At 53.4% G+C, this 18,456-nt stretch overlaps 4 protein-coding genes across 4 annotated transcripts; 3 read left to right on the top strand and 1 right to left on the bottom strand.

The window, feature by feature from the left end:
• Positions 1–162: 162 nt before the first annotated feature.
• On the bottom strand, positions 163–3,926 carry QC761_408525 (uncharacterized protein; the record flags this gene model as incomplete). The annotated part of the gene is made up of 2 exons (XM_062879130.1): positions 709–3,926; positions 163–660 (listed from the first exon to the last, which is right to left on the bottom strand). Exons 1-2 carry the CDS (start codon positions 1,015–1,017, stop codon positions 163–165), a joined length of 807 nt encoding a protein of 268 aa, XP_062732371.1. The 5' UTR covers positions 1,018–3,926.
• On the top strand, positions 1,430–3,880 carry QC761_408530 (uncharacterized protein). The gene is made up of 2 exons (XM_062879131.1): positions 1,430–2,761; positions 2,821–3,880. The coding sequence occupies exons 1-2, from the start codon at positions 1,944–1,946 to the stop codon at positions 3,314–3,316; spliced, it is 1,314 nt and encodes a 437-aa protein (XP_062732372.1). The 5' UTR covers positions 1,430–1,943; the 3' UTR covers positions 3,317–3,880.
• Positions 3,927–4,254: 328 nt separating the features above from the next.
• Positions 4,255–7,353, top strand: QC761_0067370 (uncharacterized protein; the record flags this gene model as incomplete). Its single annotated transcript, XM_062872658.1, has 3 exons — positions 4,255–5,189; positions 5,257–5,322; positions 5,590–7,353. 3 exons carry the CDS (start codon positions 4,255–4,257, stop codon positions 7,019–7,021), a joined length of 2,433 nt encoding a protein of 810 aa, XP_062732370.1. The 3' UTR covers positions 7,022–7,353.
• Positions 7,354–13,941: 6,588 nt separating this feature from the next.
• Positions 13,942–18,276, top strand: PMC1_1 (plasma membrane calcium; the record flags this gene model as incomplete). Its single annotated transcript, XM_062879132.1, has 3 exons — positions 13,942–14,000; positions 14,087–17,353; positions 17,412–18,276. The coding sequence occupies 3 exons, from the start codon at positions 13,942–13,944 to the stop codon at positions 18,274–18,276; spliced, it is 4,191 nt and encodes a 1,396-aa protein (XP_062732369.1).
• Positions 18,277–18,456: the final 180 nt, after the last annotated feature.

The raw sequence follows: 18,456 nt of genomic DNA, 5'->3' as shown, positions 1-18,456 counted from the left end.
ACTGGATAAGGCGTTTGGACAGGATTGATTTATTTTTATTTTTATTTTTGGAGGGGGGGCGCGAAGGGGTAAAATCCGGTGTTGAAATTTGTCAACCTGATCAAAATAATATTATTCCAATTTTATATTCTTCCTCAACATTTAGGTGTGATATGACCTCGATCAAGTCTCCTTCTTAGCCCCCCTCGTCCCGGGCGCCGCAACCCGCCCATACCCAAAACCCCCCCTCCCAATCCCACTCGTCCCTCTTGAGGAGGTACTACTCCCCCCCCTGGCAATCCCAGTTCCTGTTGTAGTCCTCCCAGCAGAAGAGGTGCTCCTAACCAACCCGGCCCCCCTCCCTCTTCCCGTCGTGGTCCCCCTAGCGAACCCCCTCCCCCTTGTCGTCCCACTACCTGCTGACACCGTCCCAGCAGCGCGCTTTCTTTCTTCCTCCTCAGCCTTCCTCCTCGCCTCCTCCCTCCTCCTCTCTGCCTCTCTTGCTCTGCGCTCCTCTTCTTGCTGTTTGAGGAGGGCTTCGTGCTCCATGTCGGCTATGTCGCCTGATGCGCCTTTCCAGTTTGGGTTGAGGATCAGGCGTTGGTTGTGTTCGGTTTGGGAGAGGATGCGGGTCCAGGTGTTGAGGAGGGTGGAGGCGTTGGTGACGGTTTGGGAGACGGTCTGTCGGAAGTTAGCCTTGTGGGTTTGACCTAGGTAAGGGGTACATACACCCATGTTGCCTTTTGCTCGCTCGAGCGTTGAGATTATGGATTCGATGGCTGTGTTGATTGCGCGGACGCCTTGGAGTTCGCGTTGGAGGGTTGCTTCTTTTGTTTCCGGGTCGTACGGGGATGAGGGGGCGGCATTGTGGGTGATGGGGGTTTTTGGTTTGGAGGGGGGGTATTGGGATTGGGATTGCTGGCGGGAAGAAGGGGGTGGACGGGAGGGGGTGGTGGATTGGACTTCGGAGAAGGAGAATTCATCGTCTGAGGAGGGGGGTAGTTTGGGGGAGGAGGGATAGCGGTGGTGGGAGGGCATGGTGATGTTTGGTTTGTGTGTGGGGTTGTATGTTCTTGTGCTGTGGTGGTGGTGGTGGTGGTGGTGGTGGACAAGGCTGAGGCTGTCAATTGTATGTCTCTATTTCAGCGTGTGGCATCCATAAGGCTGGACTATGTCTCGGTTTTGATAGTGATTGACGGCGGGCAGGTCTGATTTTGGTAAGGCTCATGGATGACGTTGATGTTTTTGCTGCAGGTCCAGTTCGACCACCCCCCACAAATGCGCTGTTACAGCGGTATTGGCTAGCCAAAGTGGTGGGGGCTGGCCGCTGGGGTTCCATTGGGCAGGCAGGGCTGCAAAAAACGCGAGACTGACGCGTCGAGAACGCGTCTTAAGAGAGAGGACAGGGATGGAATGGATATTATTGTCCAATCAATCCTCATCATGGGCTCCCAGTCCCACTTGTCCCAGCCCCTTCTTTGCATCCGCCCGTTTTCCTGCTCCAACCTCTCCATCCAGCATCACAATTTTCCAATCGTGTCAAACCCTGAGACTTGCCAAACGCTTCAGTCCTCCTCCATAACCCTCCCATATTTTATTTTACTAGGGAATCCTAGGAGTTGCTGTGTTTGTTGCCCCGGTGCGAGTCGCTTGTTTGACCTGTCAACATCAACACGATCACCTGCTACCTTGCGCGATTTGTTGATTTGAACATCGCTGTCGCTGTCACGCAACCTCACCTCGCCGTCCAACCTCTCACCTTGCGACTCTTGGGCTCTTGCGACTCTCTTTGATCCGTACCACCACCCGCCGCCGACCACGCATTTTCATCCCGCCTGGGAGCACCTTCACTTCGTGCCCACTCCATTCTGCGCCCTCACAATAACAACAACAACGATAATAGTCACCTGCTCCCCACTGCCAATTCAATTGACGTTTGTCTCTTTATTCAAAGCAATCGAACAATGGCGGAAATCATGGAACCACCCTACCCGGCGACTCCTTCTCCCAGCTCCAGAGTCAGAACTCCTCCTGCCCCTCACCTGGGCTACTCCGACTCCTACGAGCCTTACACTCCTCGCAAGTCATCCCGTATTGCCAACCGCGCTGCCAACCGTACTCCCTCTCCCAGAGTTCCATCATCGCGTCGCCAACATCAGCAACATTCCGACCGGCCCGAGGAAACTTCAGAGGGTTCTCCCAAGTCAATCAACCAAAAGAAGAAGTCGACCATGGGTACACCAAGCGTTTCCCCTCAAAAGAAGCGTATCGCCGCCATGGATTCTCCTCGTCGCACCCTCACCGCCGCCAGTGTTTCCGATGCCGCTTCTGCCCTTGGCTTCACCAAGAAGTCAGCCGGCCTTCTTGCGCCTCGCACCACTGTCGCCAGCAGCAGCACCGGGATGCTAATCACCCCCGCCAAGACCCCCCAGAAGCCTCCTACCGAGGAGTCCAAGGCCAAGGTGGAAGCGTTTGCCCGCACCCTGTTCCGCGCTGAGGATGAGGTCATGCCCTCCCCTAGAAGGGCCCGCACCCAGGCCCACACCTTGGACAGCTTCACTGAGCAAGGCTCGGATGAGTCGTTCCATATTCACGTCGACTCGCATGAGCGCATTCCCGAGGTCGACCGCAGCATTGACAACCCCTTCTATGTCGAGCCCTCAAGGGCCGCTGCCCCCTCGGCTCCTCGTCGCAGCCAGCGCCAGATGGTCAGTGTTCCCGGCGAAGGCCAGATCACAATTGAAGAGGCCATTCAGCGCGAGGATGGTTTGGTCACCGTATTGTAAGTCGTCGGTCCCTGTTTGTGTTCTCATCAGTGCACTCGGCTAACACAAGAAACAGCCGTGGCAAGAAGCAATTCCACCTTTTCAAGAAGCGCGCCTCAGAGAATATCGAGGGTGGTTTGGAAAGTGCTGTCGAGGCGCCCGTGAGAAGACTCACCCGCGCCAGTGTCAAGCCCAGACTCCTCTTCCCTGTTGCCAAGCCCGATGTGCCCGCCATCTCGATTGAAGATGAAGAGGCGGAGACCGACATCGAGGACCACGTGGTTGAGGAAGCCGCCCAAACTCTCCCAATCACCCCAGCCGAAGCAGTTGAGAAGGTTCCCGGTACGCCCGAGGCCCCGCGTTTTGCTCCAGCCTCGCCGCCCACCACAGTGCGTGCCACTCGCAAGAAGGCCACGCCAACAGCGGCGTCGAGGGGCAAGCAAGCTAGCAAGCAAGCCACCATTAAGGGCTGGCGCCAAACCAAGGCTGGCGTTTCCCCCACGACCACCAGCCAGAAACGGTCTGCAGAGCCTCTGCCTGTGGCCGGCCCATCAAAGCGTGCTAGGATTTGATTTGGCTTAGGTGTTGTTGGCGCAGGTTTTCGGCAGAAAAAACTCCCATCTGAATATTCGACGACAAAGTTTGGCGACATTGGTTCGGAGTTTGGCAAATGCAATTACGGGTTATCTTGTTTTGGGTTCTTTCTTTTCGGCACAGGTTAACAGCATGCATTCTACATTCTCGTTATTATTCTTCAGCTGGGTTGTGAAGCCATATTAAGCTCACGACATAAGAGTTTTATTGCCCTTTTTTTCGTTTCTTTTTTTTTCCTGTCCTTTCTTCACGACGACGACGGGGATAACCTTGATGACACTAGTACGTAAGGGTATCGAAAGGGGATGGGGGGAGTCCTTGAACACACTTGGTTGCTATCACACTTGAGGGTTTTGGGCTTGTCTAATCGTGGGACATGGGGAGTCTATGAAGGGATGGATGGGATTAATTGATTGTTGGGTCATGTCAGAATTAGGAAGAATCGGGTAGCTGGGAATGCGCTACGTCAATATTTGTAGATTAGTTGAAGCACAGCAACAGAAGCACAGGCAAGCCAATCAAGAACATTTTTGTTGTTGTCACTTGTACTCACTCGACTTGACTTTGATCCCCACTCGGGCGTAATCGATTATGAGTGACCCCACCCCCGCACTTCTCCTTGGGCTTGTCAACGAACAACGCTGCCCAGTCGACCCGACATGACCGGGCTAAAAAAAAACGTCAATGGAGGGGCAGCTTTCGTGTTGCTGTTAAGTAAACCTGACAAACCATTAGATAAAAGGCCGAGTTTCTTTTCTTCTCTTTGTTCACCTTTTTTTTTTCTTAACTGAGCTTTTCTTATCAAAAGAACTGTATACTGCTTGTTATCTCTCTGGCCCTCTTGCTCGTTTCCCGTTTGTAACCCCTCAACACCAATCTCGAGTTTCAACGATAGCAAACAAGCAAGCAAAGAAAAATGCACATCCTAGTCACCAACGACGACGGGCCTCCCTCTCCTCACTCGTCCCCCTACGTCCACTCCCTTGTCCGAACCCTCCAGGACTACGGACATACTGTCAGCGTCTGCCTCCCGCACACCCAACGCTCATGGATAGGCAAAGCGCACATGATCGGCCAGACGGTCAAGCCGCTCTACTACCGGCCCCCCCCCCTCTCCGAGCCGGCCGCGGGGTTGGTCCACGAGGACGAACGGAACGACAGCCACGGCACCACGCACACGAGACCGTCGTCCGTCCCTGGGACGGAGGAGTGGATCCTCGTCGACGGGACGCCTGCGTCGTGCGTCCAGATTGGACTGTACCACTTTTTTCAAGACCGCGGTCCGGTGGATTTGGTGGTTTCGGGACCGAACTACGGGAGGAACTCCACGGCTGTTTTTGCATTGAGCAGTGGGACGTTGGGGGGAGCGTTGGAGGCGGCGGTTTGTAAGCGCAGGGCGGTGGCGTTGAGTTATGCCTTTTTCACGAGAAATCATGATACGGAGATTATTTTGAAGGCGTCGAGGCAGAGTGTGAGGGTGATTGAGGCGCTTTGGAAGCAGTGGCCGGAGGATGGGAGTGTGGATTTGTATAGTGTTAATGTGCCGTTGGTGGAGGGGTTGGAGGGGGGGAGGGTGCTCTGGACGGGGATGTTGCAGAATTATTGGGGGGAGGGGAGTTGTTTTACCGAGGTGGATGGGAGTGTGGATGGGGAGGTGGAGGATGAGGAGAGGATTAGGGAAGGGGAGAAGAGTCCTGAGAAGGAGGGGGAGGAAGGGGGGATGTTGGTGAAGGGGGGGGTGCATACGCATAAGCATTTCAAGTGGAGTCCGAGGTTTACGGATGTTTACAAGAGTGTGGATGAGGCGGGGCCGGGGAATGATGGGTGGGCTGTTAAGGAGGGGCATACGAGGTATGGTTTTTTTTTTTTTAATGGGTTGTGATGGGTGTGGATGGAAAGCTAACTTTGATGATGATAGTATTACTCCCCTGAAAGCCAACTTCTTCCAGGCTGCTACCCACCTTCATGGCGGAGAGTTGCAACTGTAAGTGAACATACCCTGGTTTGTTGAAGCACGCAAAAGAAAGAGACAGAGCAAAAGAGAAAGAGACAGGACAGATGAAGAGTCGGATATGAACAGTACGGCAGCAAATGAGGGATGTTTACACGCCAAACACAACGCCATAATGATAATCAGATAGAGCATAGAGGCATTCTATCCAATAGAAAAGACTCAAACCAACCGCTCTGTCCTTTGCTTTGCTTTGGAGTTTTCGTAAAAGACTATATTCTTACCATTTCTTTTGTTCAGGGGTCCATCTAGAAGCTCAACTTTTGGTGTCACCGCCGCCAATGAGCAGGAGTCAACCAACAACACCAAGACTGAGGCAGAGTCGACCAAAACCGAGGATGCCCCCCCTACGACGACGACAACTCTCCCGATCCACCCTTCCGAGGACGCCAAACCGCCAGTCTACGCCCTCATCAACTACGGCGACACCTACGTCCAACCACTCATCACCTCGGCCCTCTCCTCCCTCCTCCCGGAGGGGTCACTGACATACCTCCCCACCCCGTCCACCTGGGACGCCAACACCAACCCGGACATCTCCCTCCCTTCGCTGCTTCCTTTTCCCGAGGCCAAAGTCCTGCAGATTATGCCATATGAATCTCTTGATTTTGACTACATCTCCTCCCACCCTGCCACTTCTCTTGTTAATAGTTACATGATCCGCAAGGCGCTCATCAGGAAGCATTACCTGGCCAAGACAGTGGAGAACTATCTCGTCAAGAACCCGGACTCGGTGCTAAAGGATCATGTCCAGAGATCTGAGGCATTTGAGGTAGATTTTGCCGAGTTTTTGGACGATGCCTTGGTTGAAGCGTGGGATTTGAACGAGAGTATGGAGAGGAACGCGGAGAAGGAGGAAGAAGAGGAGAGGGAGTGGTGGATTTTGAAGCCGGGGATGAGTGATAGGGGGCAGGGGATCAGGCTGTTTAGCACGATGGAGGAGCTGCAGGGGATTTTTGATGGGTGGGAGCCCGAGTCTGATGACGAGGGGGAGGAAGGGGGTGGTGAGGGGGGGGAAGAGGAGGGGGATGGGATCATGACGAGCCATCTGAGGCACTTCATCGCCCAGCCGTACATCCACCCCCCTTTGCTCCTCCCTAGCATGGGAAACAGGAAGTTTCACCTCCGGGTGTATGCTCTGACCGTCGGGGCGATGAGGGTTTATGTTTACAGGGATGTGCTGGCGCTTTTTGCGAGCAAGGGGTATTCTTTTCCTCCTGAGATGGGGGTGGAGGGTCTGGAGGGGCATTTGACGAATACGTGTTTGCAGGGCGAGCCGGAGTATAATGATTCTGTGCGTCGGTTTTGGGATCTGAGTGTTGATGATTTGCCGGATGGGCAGAAGGAGAGGATTTGGGAGCAGGTTAGGAGTGTGACGGGGGAGGTGTTTGAGGCGGCGGCGAGGGAGATGATGGTTCACTTTCAGCCGCTGGAGCAGGGGTTTGAGGTTTGGGGGGTTGATTTTTTGGTGGATGGGAAGGAAAATGTGTGGTTGTTGGAGGTGAATAGTTTTCCGGATTTTAAGCAGACGGGGAGGTTAACGGGGGTAGTGGAGGGGTTTTGGAGGGGGGTGGTTGATAGGGCTGTTAGGCCGTTTGTGACGGGGGAGGAGGGGGAGGAGGTGAAGGGGATGGAGTTGGTTAGGGAGGTGGATTTGGGGAGGAGGTTTTAGAGTTGGGGGGCAAGGTGAGGGTGAAAACGAGGTCATAAGGGGTTTTAACGGTCAGGTAAAAGTTTGCTTTTTTTGGGTGGGAAGCTACGGCTCTTCGGTCTTGGGGAAAATATAAGTAGTGAAGGTTATCCGAGTTGGAAGGCATGTTGAAAGTATAAGGTATCAACAGAGAGGCCTGAGAAGGCACTGTTCTCATGCACTCACATGCCTGCGAGATTGTGGTTATCGTGTTGTTGCGACGAAGATGCGGAGAGATGTGACGTTCCAAGAGAAAGACGATCAGAGAAGAGAAGAAAGTCAGGTGAGATGATCATTTCGACGCGATTTATATACAGAATGAGAAAAAAGTATATTCATGATATTTCAGCCACCAGAACTCTCTGCGTCCCAGGTTCTATCAGCGGTATAACAGATTTCAAGACACTCTATTGTCGCAGAGTGGTAGATGGAAATGACTTCAACTCACAATCCAATGGTACCTGCAGCCCAGTCAAAATAGCAAAAAGGCTAAAACCGACGCCTCAAAAGATGGAAATATATGTACGCCTTTGAAGATATCAAGTAGGCCCGAAAGACAATAAGTAGGCCCTAAAAAATAACAAGTAGGCCTTGACAAAACATAACAACTAGGTCTTAAATGATGAAGGCCTTAAACTACAATCTTTAGACCCCAAAAGATAATAGGGGTGCCTCTCAGGCATGATATTATTCTTTGATGCTTCCACGCCTTTCCTTCAGCACCGGCTAATCATCACTGTATAACCCAAAGCATTACTTGCAGAGTGTCACGACGATGTCCACAACAGTTCCAATCCTACGGGGCACCAACCAAGGTCTTTGTGGCCGGTAGACCTCAGACTTCCTCGTCTGCTGCCAGGAGGCCGAGTTGCCGATACTCAGCCATCACGCCATGAGATATTTAGTTAACCCAAACGCCTCATGAATATGGATGTCTCCTAACACGAGGGTCGCGATTGCACAGACATTGAGTCCAATTAGATACTCCCCTTTTGGCCTATTTTGTATAATCCAAACGCCACAAAGAAACTTCACATGTATTTCCATTTCTTCAAAATTATGTTTTCTTCCCAAAAGAGCAAACTTTTCACTGACCGTTAAAAATCTTAGATATATGCCTACCCAAAAAACACATCCCTCAAAATAACCGACAGGACATGAAAAGGATAGGTATCTAGGTATCCAGCTCAAAGCTCATCATCATGACCCGGCGGCAAACCCACAAGTAGAGACAATTCATGTACCAGGTTTGTGGGACGCATGCCAGGCAAACCAGATATTGTGTTGCAGGAATGGGTTGCTTGAAATACTGGCTGGGATATCTCTTCCTAGTCTGCCTGTCAACATCCACGATCGAGATGTCTGCCCGTCAACCGATGCACTCAGAGGCTGTGCCATTAACCGCGCCGATCTCCAAGGCGTTTCGACAGGCAGACTGAGAATTTCCATACAGTCAAGACCTGTCATGCTATGGACAGGAAAACAGAGACTGCGATGAACTATCAAGGGTGTAGGAGATAGTCCATACGCCTTTCGAGTAACTTTCATGGCCTTCGATTATGTTCGAGGGCCTTAGCTTCACGTTACTATCTCCACTAACCCGTCCACAACATGCGTGTGTATTCAATATTCCTCAAGCCTACACCACGACAGTGATCTCCAGAAAAGACGGCTCGGCCAACACCTCAAACCACTGCTACCTACCCTCCCCTACCATCTATCTCCAAGCCAGACCACGCAAACCCAGGCTGTGCAAAACCCATCTTCTCATCCTCCTCATCGTATGCCAGTCACACCTTCCCATCTTCTCTTGGCCCAGTGGAGAGATCCCCGGATGTTAACACCACCCCGAAGCGCCCATCACAATCCAGCAGCCAGGGACCCCTCTTCTTCCTCGACAGCAAACAATTGACATTTCATTCAGGTACCTATTGAACGAGGCAATTTCCATCACCAAAACGGCAGTGCCAACTACATTCCCCCCTCATCCCAGCCACATTGCTCCATTCCATCACCCCTTCGCCAAGATAGAGTTGAGCTCGTCACCGGGCATCGAAGCGGGTACGCAAGAACACCTACCCTGCCCAAGGCCAAGGTAGACTACCACCAAAAGGAAGAGGCAGTGCAAGAGATGATCTCCGAGCTCTTGCATAAAAAAAATACCAAGCCAGTAAGGCAGTTGGATATTGCAAAGTTTGAGCTTTCTCTTGGCTACGGTGACAGTGACCGGCGGGCGGCGTGGTGGTTTGTGTTATCACCCCACCCTGGTGGTCAGGAAGAATGTGAGGTCTGCTATCAGCTGCCTTTTGAGTAGGTAACGCATTGTCTTTGAGGTGGCAGCACTCTCTAATACAATAGAGATATCAAGGTTTGACCGTTCAAGGGTTTGGGTGAGTTGTGCTTGAGGTAACTGCGTTCTGATATCGACATGGTGTGTGTTTGACAGGGTGCCCTTCAACAAGTGTCTCGACCTCCGCTTCCCATAACCTATCATCAAGCGGTCGGAACACACACACACACACACACACAGAGAGAAAGAGAGAGAGGCAAGAGGGCAATGCAAATTAGACATAGTTCATCATGAACCAAAGGAGTTGTCGCACACAGGTCAGGTTGTCAAGTCCCCCCGGCAAAGAACGAACGCGTGGCGTCTTACTCTCTCCTCCTTCTCCTCCTCCCCAACCAGCCCAAACTTGCGCCGACCTCGACACGTGGAAGATGGCAAAAGTGAACAAGAGAAACAGCATTGGCATCGTGGCTTAGACTTTTTCTCTCCCCCCTCATCTCATTCCCAACCGGTTGTTCGGGACTTCCGGTTTTGGCAGTCCAGTCCAGAGCACTTACAAGGAGCCGGAGGATTAAGTTGAGTGATCCGAGACGGTGGAGATCGATAGCCGGGATCGGGTCCGAGATACTGATTGTTGGACATTGACAGTTGTAACATGCAATGCTGGTTTTGGTCTAGACTTCCCTTCCCAAGAACTTGAGCGCAGTTGTCCTGGTCAGGAACCACGTTACACAAAAAACCCACTCTGTGGGACAGTTCTGCATGAGGACTAGATTGCCTGCCGCCGCTGGTTGATGTTATGTGATCTTGAGTTGATATTCTCATCTTCTTGTTGGTGCTCTACTCTCCCCAATCCCCACGTGTCTCTCCCTAGCTAGCTCCCGAGTACGAACACCACCATCTTCGCTGTCAGCCAACATCACGACGAACAACACCCCATCCATCTTTTCCACATCTCATCATCATCAGACATGCCGCCATCAATCTCTCCAGATTTCCGCCCATCATGCCATGCTTTCACAGTTCCATTCCAGCGGCTGTTGGCATTCGTGTGCCAAGAAATCCCCTTTCAAGTTGTTTGGTGGTGGTGAGCGGAGCTCGAAACTCTTGTCTGCATTTGCACAGCCCCCTTCGGTTGCGAGCGCGGCGTTTGTCTTTTGCCTCTTCTGGCCAAAACTCAGAGAGAAAAAATTCGCCGTTCCCGCTGAGGGAATTTGAAGTTGCAAAGTCCGAGAGGGCTGGTGAAATGGAGACCCCCCGTTTTCTCCATCGCGCCCGGCGGTGAGTGAGTGTATGTGATAGCTTTAGGAGACGATGGTGAGAAAGTTAAAGTCCGATATTTGATATGTATACATGTGTGAGGGTCTCCTTACACCTGCAGTGGTGATCGCCTGACTGACTGCCGATGTCTATCCCATCGGATGGCTGTGCCAATCAGGAAGCTCGTGTGGATTTGTATGCCTTGCCTTGGGAGAGACTGACGTCTACTAGTAAAGTGATAAACCTTGCATCGCAAACGCTGCGCTCTCCGTTTGACCGGGAGATTCCCCGAGAATACACATGTAATAAAAATGATCGGTACGTTCCGGACATTGAGCTTATCGCTGTTGTTGGAACATCTCGATCGTCTAAGCCTCAGGCGGCGACTTGCCTGTTGAGGCAGCTCGTCTTCGATGTTGTTGTCGGAATCAAAGAATTAATGTGTGTCTGCAACCTTCTAGAAGGAGCATGAGTCAAGCTTATTCTAGACCACACGTGCCTGGATGGCCAGTAACCATTGTTCAGCAGAGTTGCATCATATGCCTTGGAGACTGTCTCGGCAGATATGCCTCAGTCATTCAAGCTTTTCCCGGTTTCCCAGCCCCGCCTGCCTGAGGAAGTGCCTTGATGATTCTTTGGGTGGTTCAAAACTTCTTTGTCAGTGCCAACGGGCGGGGTGCTCCTTTATAGTCAATTGGGGATGCCTGGTGCCTTCACCAGCAAGGCGGACCTGGTATGAGGCTTGGATTTCGAGCACGCGCATTATTGTAAGATATCTTGAAGATGCTCCGCAGTGCCGCCCCATAGCTGCCTTGCCTATGGAGTATCTGGACGGTTTGGAATTTGAGACGGCTCAGCCATCAAAGCCGCTTGGATTACCGTTTCGCCCACCTCGGAACGGTCGAGAGCCGGTAAACTCGATGGTCTGGATGGGACCAAACCTGGCGCTAGAGTTCCAATCGAATATCCAACCCGTCTCGGTCTGGGAGGGAGGTGTTGGATGTTGACGGTATGAGACTGTCAATGGTGATCGAGAAGCTGTGCCGTCATCTTGCTTTGAAGCCTTGCGTTGTGCCCCGCGTTTCATTCTCAGGCTTTGGAAAAGTGATGCTATTGGGCGATGGTTGATAGCCAGATATCGACATCTAAAGTTTGGAAATGCCGACGACACAAATATTGATAGGCCTGGCAATATCGGGCCACCTACATTTGCTGGCAGCGCAGACAGATTTGGGGGGGTGGGCTGTCGGGTTGGGCCCACAAGGCCAAGCGGCCGTCATTGTGCATGATGGAGGGCACCCATATGATGGTTGGCTTTGTTGTTTGCTGTCAAAGCCAAAGATGTAGTCTGTCATGGGATAGCTCCTGTCTATGATCTGCTGTCAGTTGATGGGGAGTAGGATGTTTGTCGAGGCGTCAGGTGCTGGCCAATCGGTAGTGAGAAAGGGGAAGTCTTGTTTCATGCTCTCCTTGAGAGCAAGTCGAGCCGATTTCTGCATATTCAAGTTCAGACGAACCCCTCACTCAGCCAAGAATATCGGATGCCCCGTCTGTGCAAGATGTAACAATTCGGAACATGGTGAGACGGGCATCGATGGTTCTGCAGAAAAAGCTGGCGGTTGTGCTGGTCGAGTGTTGCTTGGACCGAGCGCATGCATGTGTGCATGTTTCTGTGACGATCACCCCCGGACTGTGGGGTTGGTACCAGACTTGGGAGCTTGTTTCTGCTGGCTGTGTCTCTGGAAGGTAGAACCCACAGTATGGCTGAGGGCGTGACAGGAGTGCTTGGTTGTTAGAAAATAGTAGTAGTTATTATTCAAATTATGTTTCAACTCTTGTTGCTATGATCGAGCTATGATCAAGCTGTGATGTTGTACCACCGATGCAAAGGGGAAATGTTCAAGGACGATGCAGCGGGCACGCTAGCATCAGGTCCACCAGCCAAATTACACGTCAGGGAACGTAACTGACAACACACCGTTTTGTTGGAGATGTTGAGATTCGCGAGACGGGACTCCTCTCATGATGCAACCAGATGAGCCTGGTCGTGGCTAGTGTAGAAGGTGCCAACTGTCCAAATTCCAAGTCGATTTCGATGCTGGTAGCCCATGCATGGGTGGTGGCAGGTGCAACGGAGCTTCTTTTTGTATAATTGATGGAAAGCACTGTGCGAAACGGCGGTCTCGGCAGATTTGCGCACGGGGCAACCGTCCAAAGGGTGGCATCTCAGAGCGGCTGATGCATAACGGCGGCACAGTTTTACTTTTTAACTTAGTGGACTGGGGTTTTGGATATCACCCTCCTTGGGCTCAGGAGCACAGGAGTTGAGAAGTGCTCGCCCTGCTGTCGTGGTAGGTACATACTGCGGTACTCCCCGAAGGTCAAGCACTGCCCGGTAGTGGTGGTGACACAGATAGAGGCAGGTAACCTCCCACCAACATGATCCCTCCGAACAAGGTGATCTCCCAGGGAGAGTAGCAGCATGCCCTTCTGCCGCAACGCATTGGAATGAGTCGCCGTGGTGAAATGGCCCATTGAGCTTGTCGTGCTTGGCATTCTGTTTTCACCCCACACTGTAGGGAATGGGGAAAATTGTACGCAGGTGCTAAAGTGACATGGCAAATCCACGCTGCCTCTGATTCGTCTGGCGCTGCACAGCCTCTCTTGGCACCTTTTGGGTCCCAACAACAGGGGAAAACACAGCTCCCATCTCATCCCAGGCCATCCCGTCTCCAGGTCAGGTCAGGTCCAATTTCGTAGCCGCTGTGTCGTCAGTGGTTCTACGCGGCTTCACTTTCCCTGCTGCTTCCTGCTTTGTTTCGTCCCATTTCCCATTCATCACGCTCCTTTTGCTCTTTTGTTGGAGTGCGACCTTGGTAACTGCACGCGCCAGACATCTTGGACCTCGAAACAAGTGTTATAGCGTTGCTTGCACCGCCTCACCCTCAAAAAACTCCATAACAACCGTCCAACTACCGCTCTGGACCCAGGGGACCTCCCCGATTGCCTCACCGACTCTGCCTCATTAATCCAATTCCAATTCTCAATTCTTTTACCTTTTCCCCAAGGGAGGCCTGCAGATAGCACCCCGCAGATCGAGACCTGGCGACCTCAACTCACCTCACACTCCATGAGTCTCCGTTCCTGAGACCCGTTTGTGTTTGCCGACCCAAGTGTGGCAGTACACACAAGGCAGAGAACTCAGAGCTGACGACCTAACCGTACATCTGCGCAACACCACCCCTTCGCGTCTCCCATCGCCACTAGGAGAGGCTTTCTAGACCTCGTGTCACCGTAGGCGCAGCTCACATCCGTCGCCCTCGCTGACGACTGTGACCCGCACCATCAGCTGGACATGGCGGAACCACAGGATGGTCCCAAGGAGGGAGACTTCGCCTCTGGACGCCGAAGAGCGTATGTATTCCCCTTCCTGTCTGCTCACAACGTCGTGGGAGCCGCAACTGCTCTCTCACAACCATCCACCTAACAATGTCATACAGACCAACAATTAACATCGACACGACGGCCGTGAGCCCGAGTCCTGTCACGAACGAGCCAGAGGTGGACGCCAACTCACCAATATCACCCGGCACCACACCAGAACCATCAACAAATTCTCACAAGAGGAGTCTCTCTGGAGAGAGCAGGCCGACAAGTCCTCACAATGTGTCAAACCCCTTTGCTTCCTTCCGCGGTCCAAATCCGGGACTGCTCACCGTCCCTGGCGCCCCAAGACCTCGCCAGGACTCTGTCAACTCTGACGATGACCGCTCCATCACCTCGTCCATTGGCGACACCACGGTAGCAGGGGGTTCTACGTTGGGGGAGAAGGCCAGCCGAGGTGCTGCCGACAACGACAGCATCAAGAACGATCCGGATGCTTTGAAGCCCGACCAGGGCAAGGAGGCCGATTTCCAGGTCAACGACAACCCCTTCGCCTTTGCGCCTGGCCAACTGAACAAGATGTTCGACCCCAAGAGCTTGTCTGCCTTCTACAAGCTGGGTGGCCTCGCCGGTATCGAGAAGGGATTGCGATCCAACCGGTCGACTGGTCTTGGCGCCGACGAGGCTACTCTTCCTGGGCGCGTCACGTTTGAGGAGGCCACCGCTCACGTCGGCTCGGCCGACACCAAGCTTGCCCAGACTGATAGCCATGCGACGGCTTCCGGCAGGCAGGACTCGGGGGCTTTCTCCTCGAGAAAGCGCGTCTTTAGCGACAACCGGCTTCCTGCCAAGAAGGGCAAGAATCTTCTCCAGCTCATGTGGATCACGTATAACGACAAGGTCCTGATCCTGCTGTCCGTTGCCGCCGTCATTTCTCTGGCCATTGGCTTGTATCAAACATTCGGTCAGGAGCACGACGCCACAAACCCCGGTGTAGAATGGATCGAGGGTGTTGCCATTATTGCCGCCATCACCATCGTGGTTATTGTTGGATCTTTGAACGACTTCCAGAAGGAACGCCAATTCGCCAAGCTGAACAAGAAGAAGCAGGATCGTGTGGTTCGCGTTGTTCGATCCGGAAAGACTGTGGAAATCTCGGTTTTTGACGTTCTGGTTGGCGACGTCATGCACTTGGAGCCCGGCGATTTGATCCCCGTTGATGGTGTTCTCATTGAGGGTTTCAACGTCAAGTGCGACGAGTCTCAGGCCACTGGTGAATCCGACATTATCAAGAAGCGTGCCTCCGATGAGGTCTTTGCGGCAATCGAGAATGGCGAGAACCTGAAGAAGATGGACCCCTTTATCCAGTCTGGCGCCCGCGTCATGGAGGGTGTCGGTACATTCATGGTTACCTCGACCGGTGTCTACTCCAGCTATGGCAAGACGCTCATGTCGCTCAACGAAGACCCCGAGATCACCCCCTTGCAGTCGAAGCTCAATGTCATTGCCGAGTCCATCGCCAAGCTCGGCGGTGCCATCGCCCTCCTCCTCTTCCTGATTCTGTTCATCATCTTCCTGGTCAAGCTTCCCCGTCAATTCGCTCCGCTCACCCCCGCGCAAAAGGGCCAGCAGTTTATCGATATCTTCATCATGGTCGTCACAATCGTGGTCGTCGCTATTCCTGAAGGCCTTCCGTTGGCTGTCACTTTGGCCCTCGCTTTTGCCACGACTCGCATGCTCAAGGACAACAACCTGGTCCGCCACCTCAAGGCTTGCGAAGTCATGGGCAATGCCACCACCATCTGCTCTGACAAGACGGGTACTTTGACTCAGAACAAGATGCAAGTTGTTGCTGGCACCATCGGCACAAGCCACCGCTTTGGTACTTCCACCATCCCGGGCGAGAGCCCTCGGAGCGAGAAGGATGTGGAGGTCCAGGAAGTGGTGAGGATGCTCAGCCCCGAGGCTAAGGATCTGCTGCTCAAGTCTATCGCGCTCAACTCGACTGCCTTCGAGGGGGATGTCGATGGCGAGCACACCTTCATCGGCTCCAAGACGGAGACCGCCATGCTTATTCTGGCTCGCGAGCACCTTGCCATGGGCCCCGTTGCTGAACTGCGCTCCGGCAGCAAGACCCTTCACCTCATTCCTTTCGACTCTGGACGCAAGTGCATGGGTGTCGTGGTTCAGCTGGAGAATGGCAAGGCTCGTCTTTATGTCAAGGGTGCGTCCGAAATCATGTTGGAGAAGTGCACCCAGATCCTCCGCGATCCTTCTCAGGGCTTGGCCTCGGCTACTCTCCACGAGGAAAACCGCGAGACCATCAAGCATCTGATTGAGACTTACGCCCGCAACTCGCTCCGTACCATCGGCCTGATCTACCGCGACTTTGACAAGTGGCCCCCCAAGCCAGCCCGCCGCGTCGATGCCGAGAAGGACGAGATTGTCTTTGAGGATATTTGCCGCAACATGGTCTTTGTTGGTATGGTTGGCATCAAGGATCCTCTTCGCCCTGGTGTGCCCGAGGCTGTGAGAGACTGCCAGCGGGCCGGTGTCGTTGTGCGCATGGTTACTGGTGATAACAGGTTGACTGCCGAGGCTATTGCCCGCGATTGCGGCATTCTCCAGCCGAACAGCGTGGTTCTCGAAGGCCCCGAGTTCCGCAACATGACCAAGGCTCAGCAAGATGAGATCATTCCCCGCCTCCACGTTCTCGCACGGTCCAGCCCCGAAGACAAGCGCATCTTGGTTAAGCGGTTGAAGGACAAGGGCGAAACCGTTGCCGTGACCGGTGACGGCACCAACGACGCCCCGGCGCTCAAGACGGCTGATATTGGCTTTTCGATGGGCATCGCCGGCACCGAGGTGGCCAAGGAGGCTTCCGCCATTATCCTCATGGACGACAACTTCAACTCGATCGTCAAGGCTTTGAAATGGGGTCGTGCCGTCAACGATGCCGTCAAGCGTTTCCTCCAGTTCCAGCTCACCGTCAACGTCACGGCTGTCGTTTTGACCTTTGTCTCCGCCATCTACTCTGCCGTTACCCAGTCGCATCCCGAGGAAAAGGCTACCGCTGTGCTCACCGCCGTCCAGCTTCTCTGGGTCAACCTCATCATGGACACTCTTGCTGCCTTGGCTCTGGCTACCGACCCCCCTCAGGACAGTGTGCTGAACCGCAAGCCCGAGCGCAAGGGTTCCTCGATCATCTCACCTACTATGTGGAAGATGATCCTCGGACAGGCCGTGTTCCAGCTTCTCATCTGCTTCCTGCTCTATTTCGGAAAGTCTTCCGTGTACCCTGGACCCGAGATCATTCCCGACAGCCAGATCAACACCTTGGTCTTCAACACTTTTGTGTGGATGCAGATCTTCAACCAGTGGAAGTAAGTCGTGCCCTTCCACAAATTGCCCGTGGGCGGATCGTTTACTAACAGCAACTAGCAACCGGCGTCTTGACAACCAGTTCAACATCTTGGAGGGTCTCACCAAGAACTGGCTGTTCATTGGCATCAGCGCCGTCATGTGCGGCGGTCAAGTCCTCATTGTCATGGTTGGCGGTACAGCTTTCCGCATTGCCGATGAGGGCCAGTCACCGACCATGTGGGCGACTGCCATCGTTCTTGGTCTCCTTTCCATCCCCGTTGGCGTCATCATCCGCCTCATCCCCGATGAGATCATCGTCGCCTTGGTCCCCGGCGTTCTCAAGCGCAAGCACAGCTCCAAGGTTCCCGGCATCAACGTCTCCGACGACGAAGAGCGCTTCACCGCCTACCCCGCGCCCCTCGCCGACATTCACGAGGAGCTCGCCTGGCTCAAGCGCGTCAAGGGCGGCCGTCTCAACAACCTCAAATTCGCCATGAAGCACCCCCGCGAAACCTTCCTCAACCGCAGCCCCGTCCCGAGCAGGGAGCACTCCCGATCCAACTCGATCCACCGCCTCCCCCAGACCCCTGTCCGCGAGGACAGCTATGGGTCTACCGCTCCTACTCCTGAGTCCCGCCGCCGCAGCAGAAGCAACCGCTCCCGCTCCAACAGCGTGTTGGGCGCGGCGACGGTCATGACTGGTATTGTTGCTGGTTCTATTGCGGCGGGGTGGTCACCGATTGAGAAGAGGGGCGAGCCGGATTTTGGCCAGTTCCCGCCCAAGCCGTCGCCTCTTGGTCAGGAGATTGGCGAGGATGACCAGGCGGGGAGGGTGTCGACGGATGAGAGGAGGGAGGTTGAGGGGTCGTCTTCATCCAGTGCCCAAGATGTTCCGATTATTAATGTGCCCAAGCCAAAGTCGCCTTCTACCCCTACTCCTTGAGTAGGTAGAGAGGAAAACAGATAAAATGTATTATTAATGCCTGTGGAAGTGTGTATAACAAAATCACAGTGTCAGCCCTGCTGCTGTAGGGCGTTTTCATTTCTTTTTTCTATCGTTAATATTTCCTCTTTTGAGTCAACATGTCTGTTTTTCTTTTTAAGGCGTTTTTGGTGGTGGTGG

This window comes from Podospora bellae-mahoneyi, chromosome 4 (genome assembly GCF_035222275.1).
Source record: "Podospora bellae-mahoneyi strain CBS 112042 chromosome 4, whole genome shotgun sequence".
NCBI lineage: Eukaryota > Fungi > Ascomycota > Sordariomycetes > Sordariales > Podosporaceae > Podospora > Podospora bellae-mahoneyi.
Note: the sequence above shows the minus strand (reverse complement) of the source record. Positions and strands in the feature narration are given on the sequence as shown.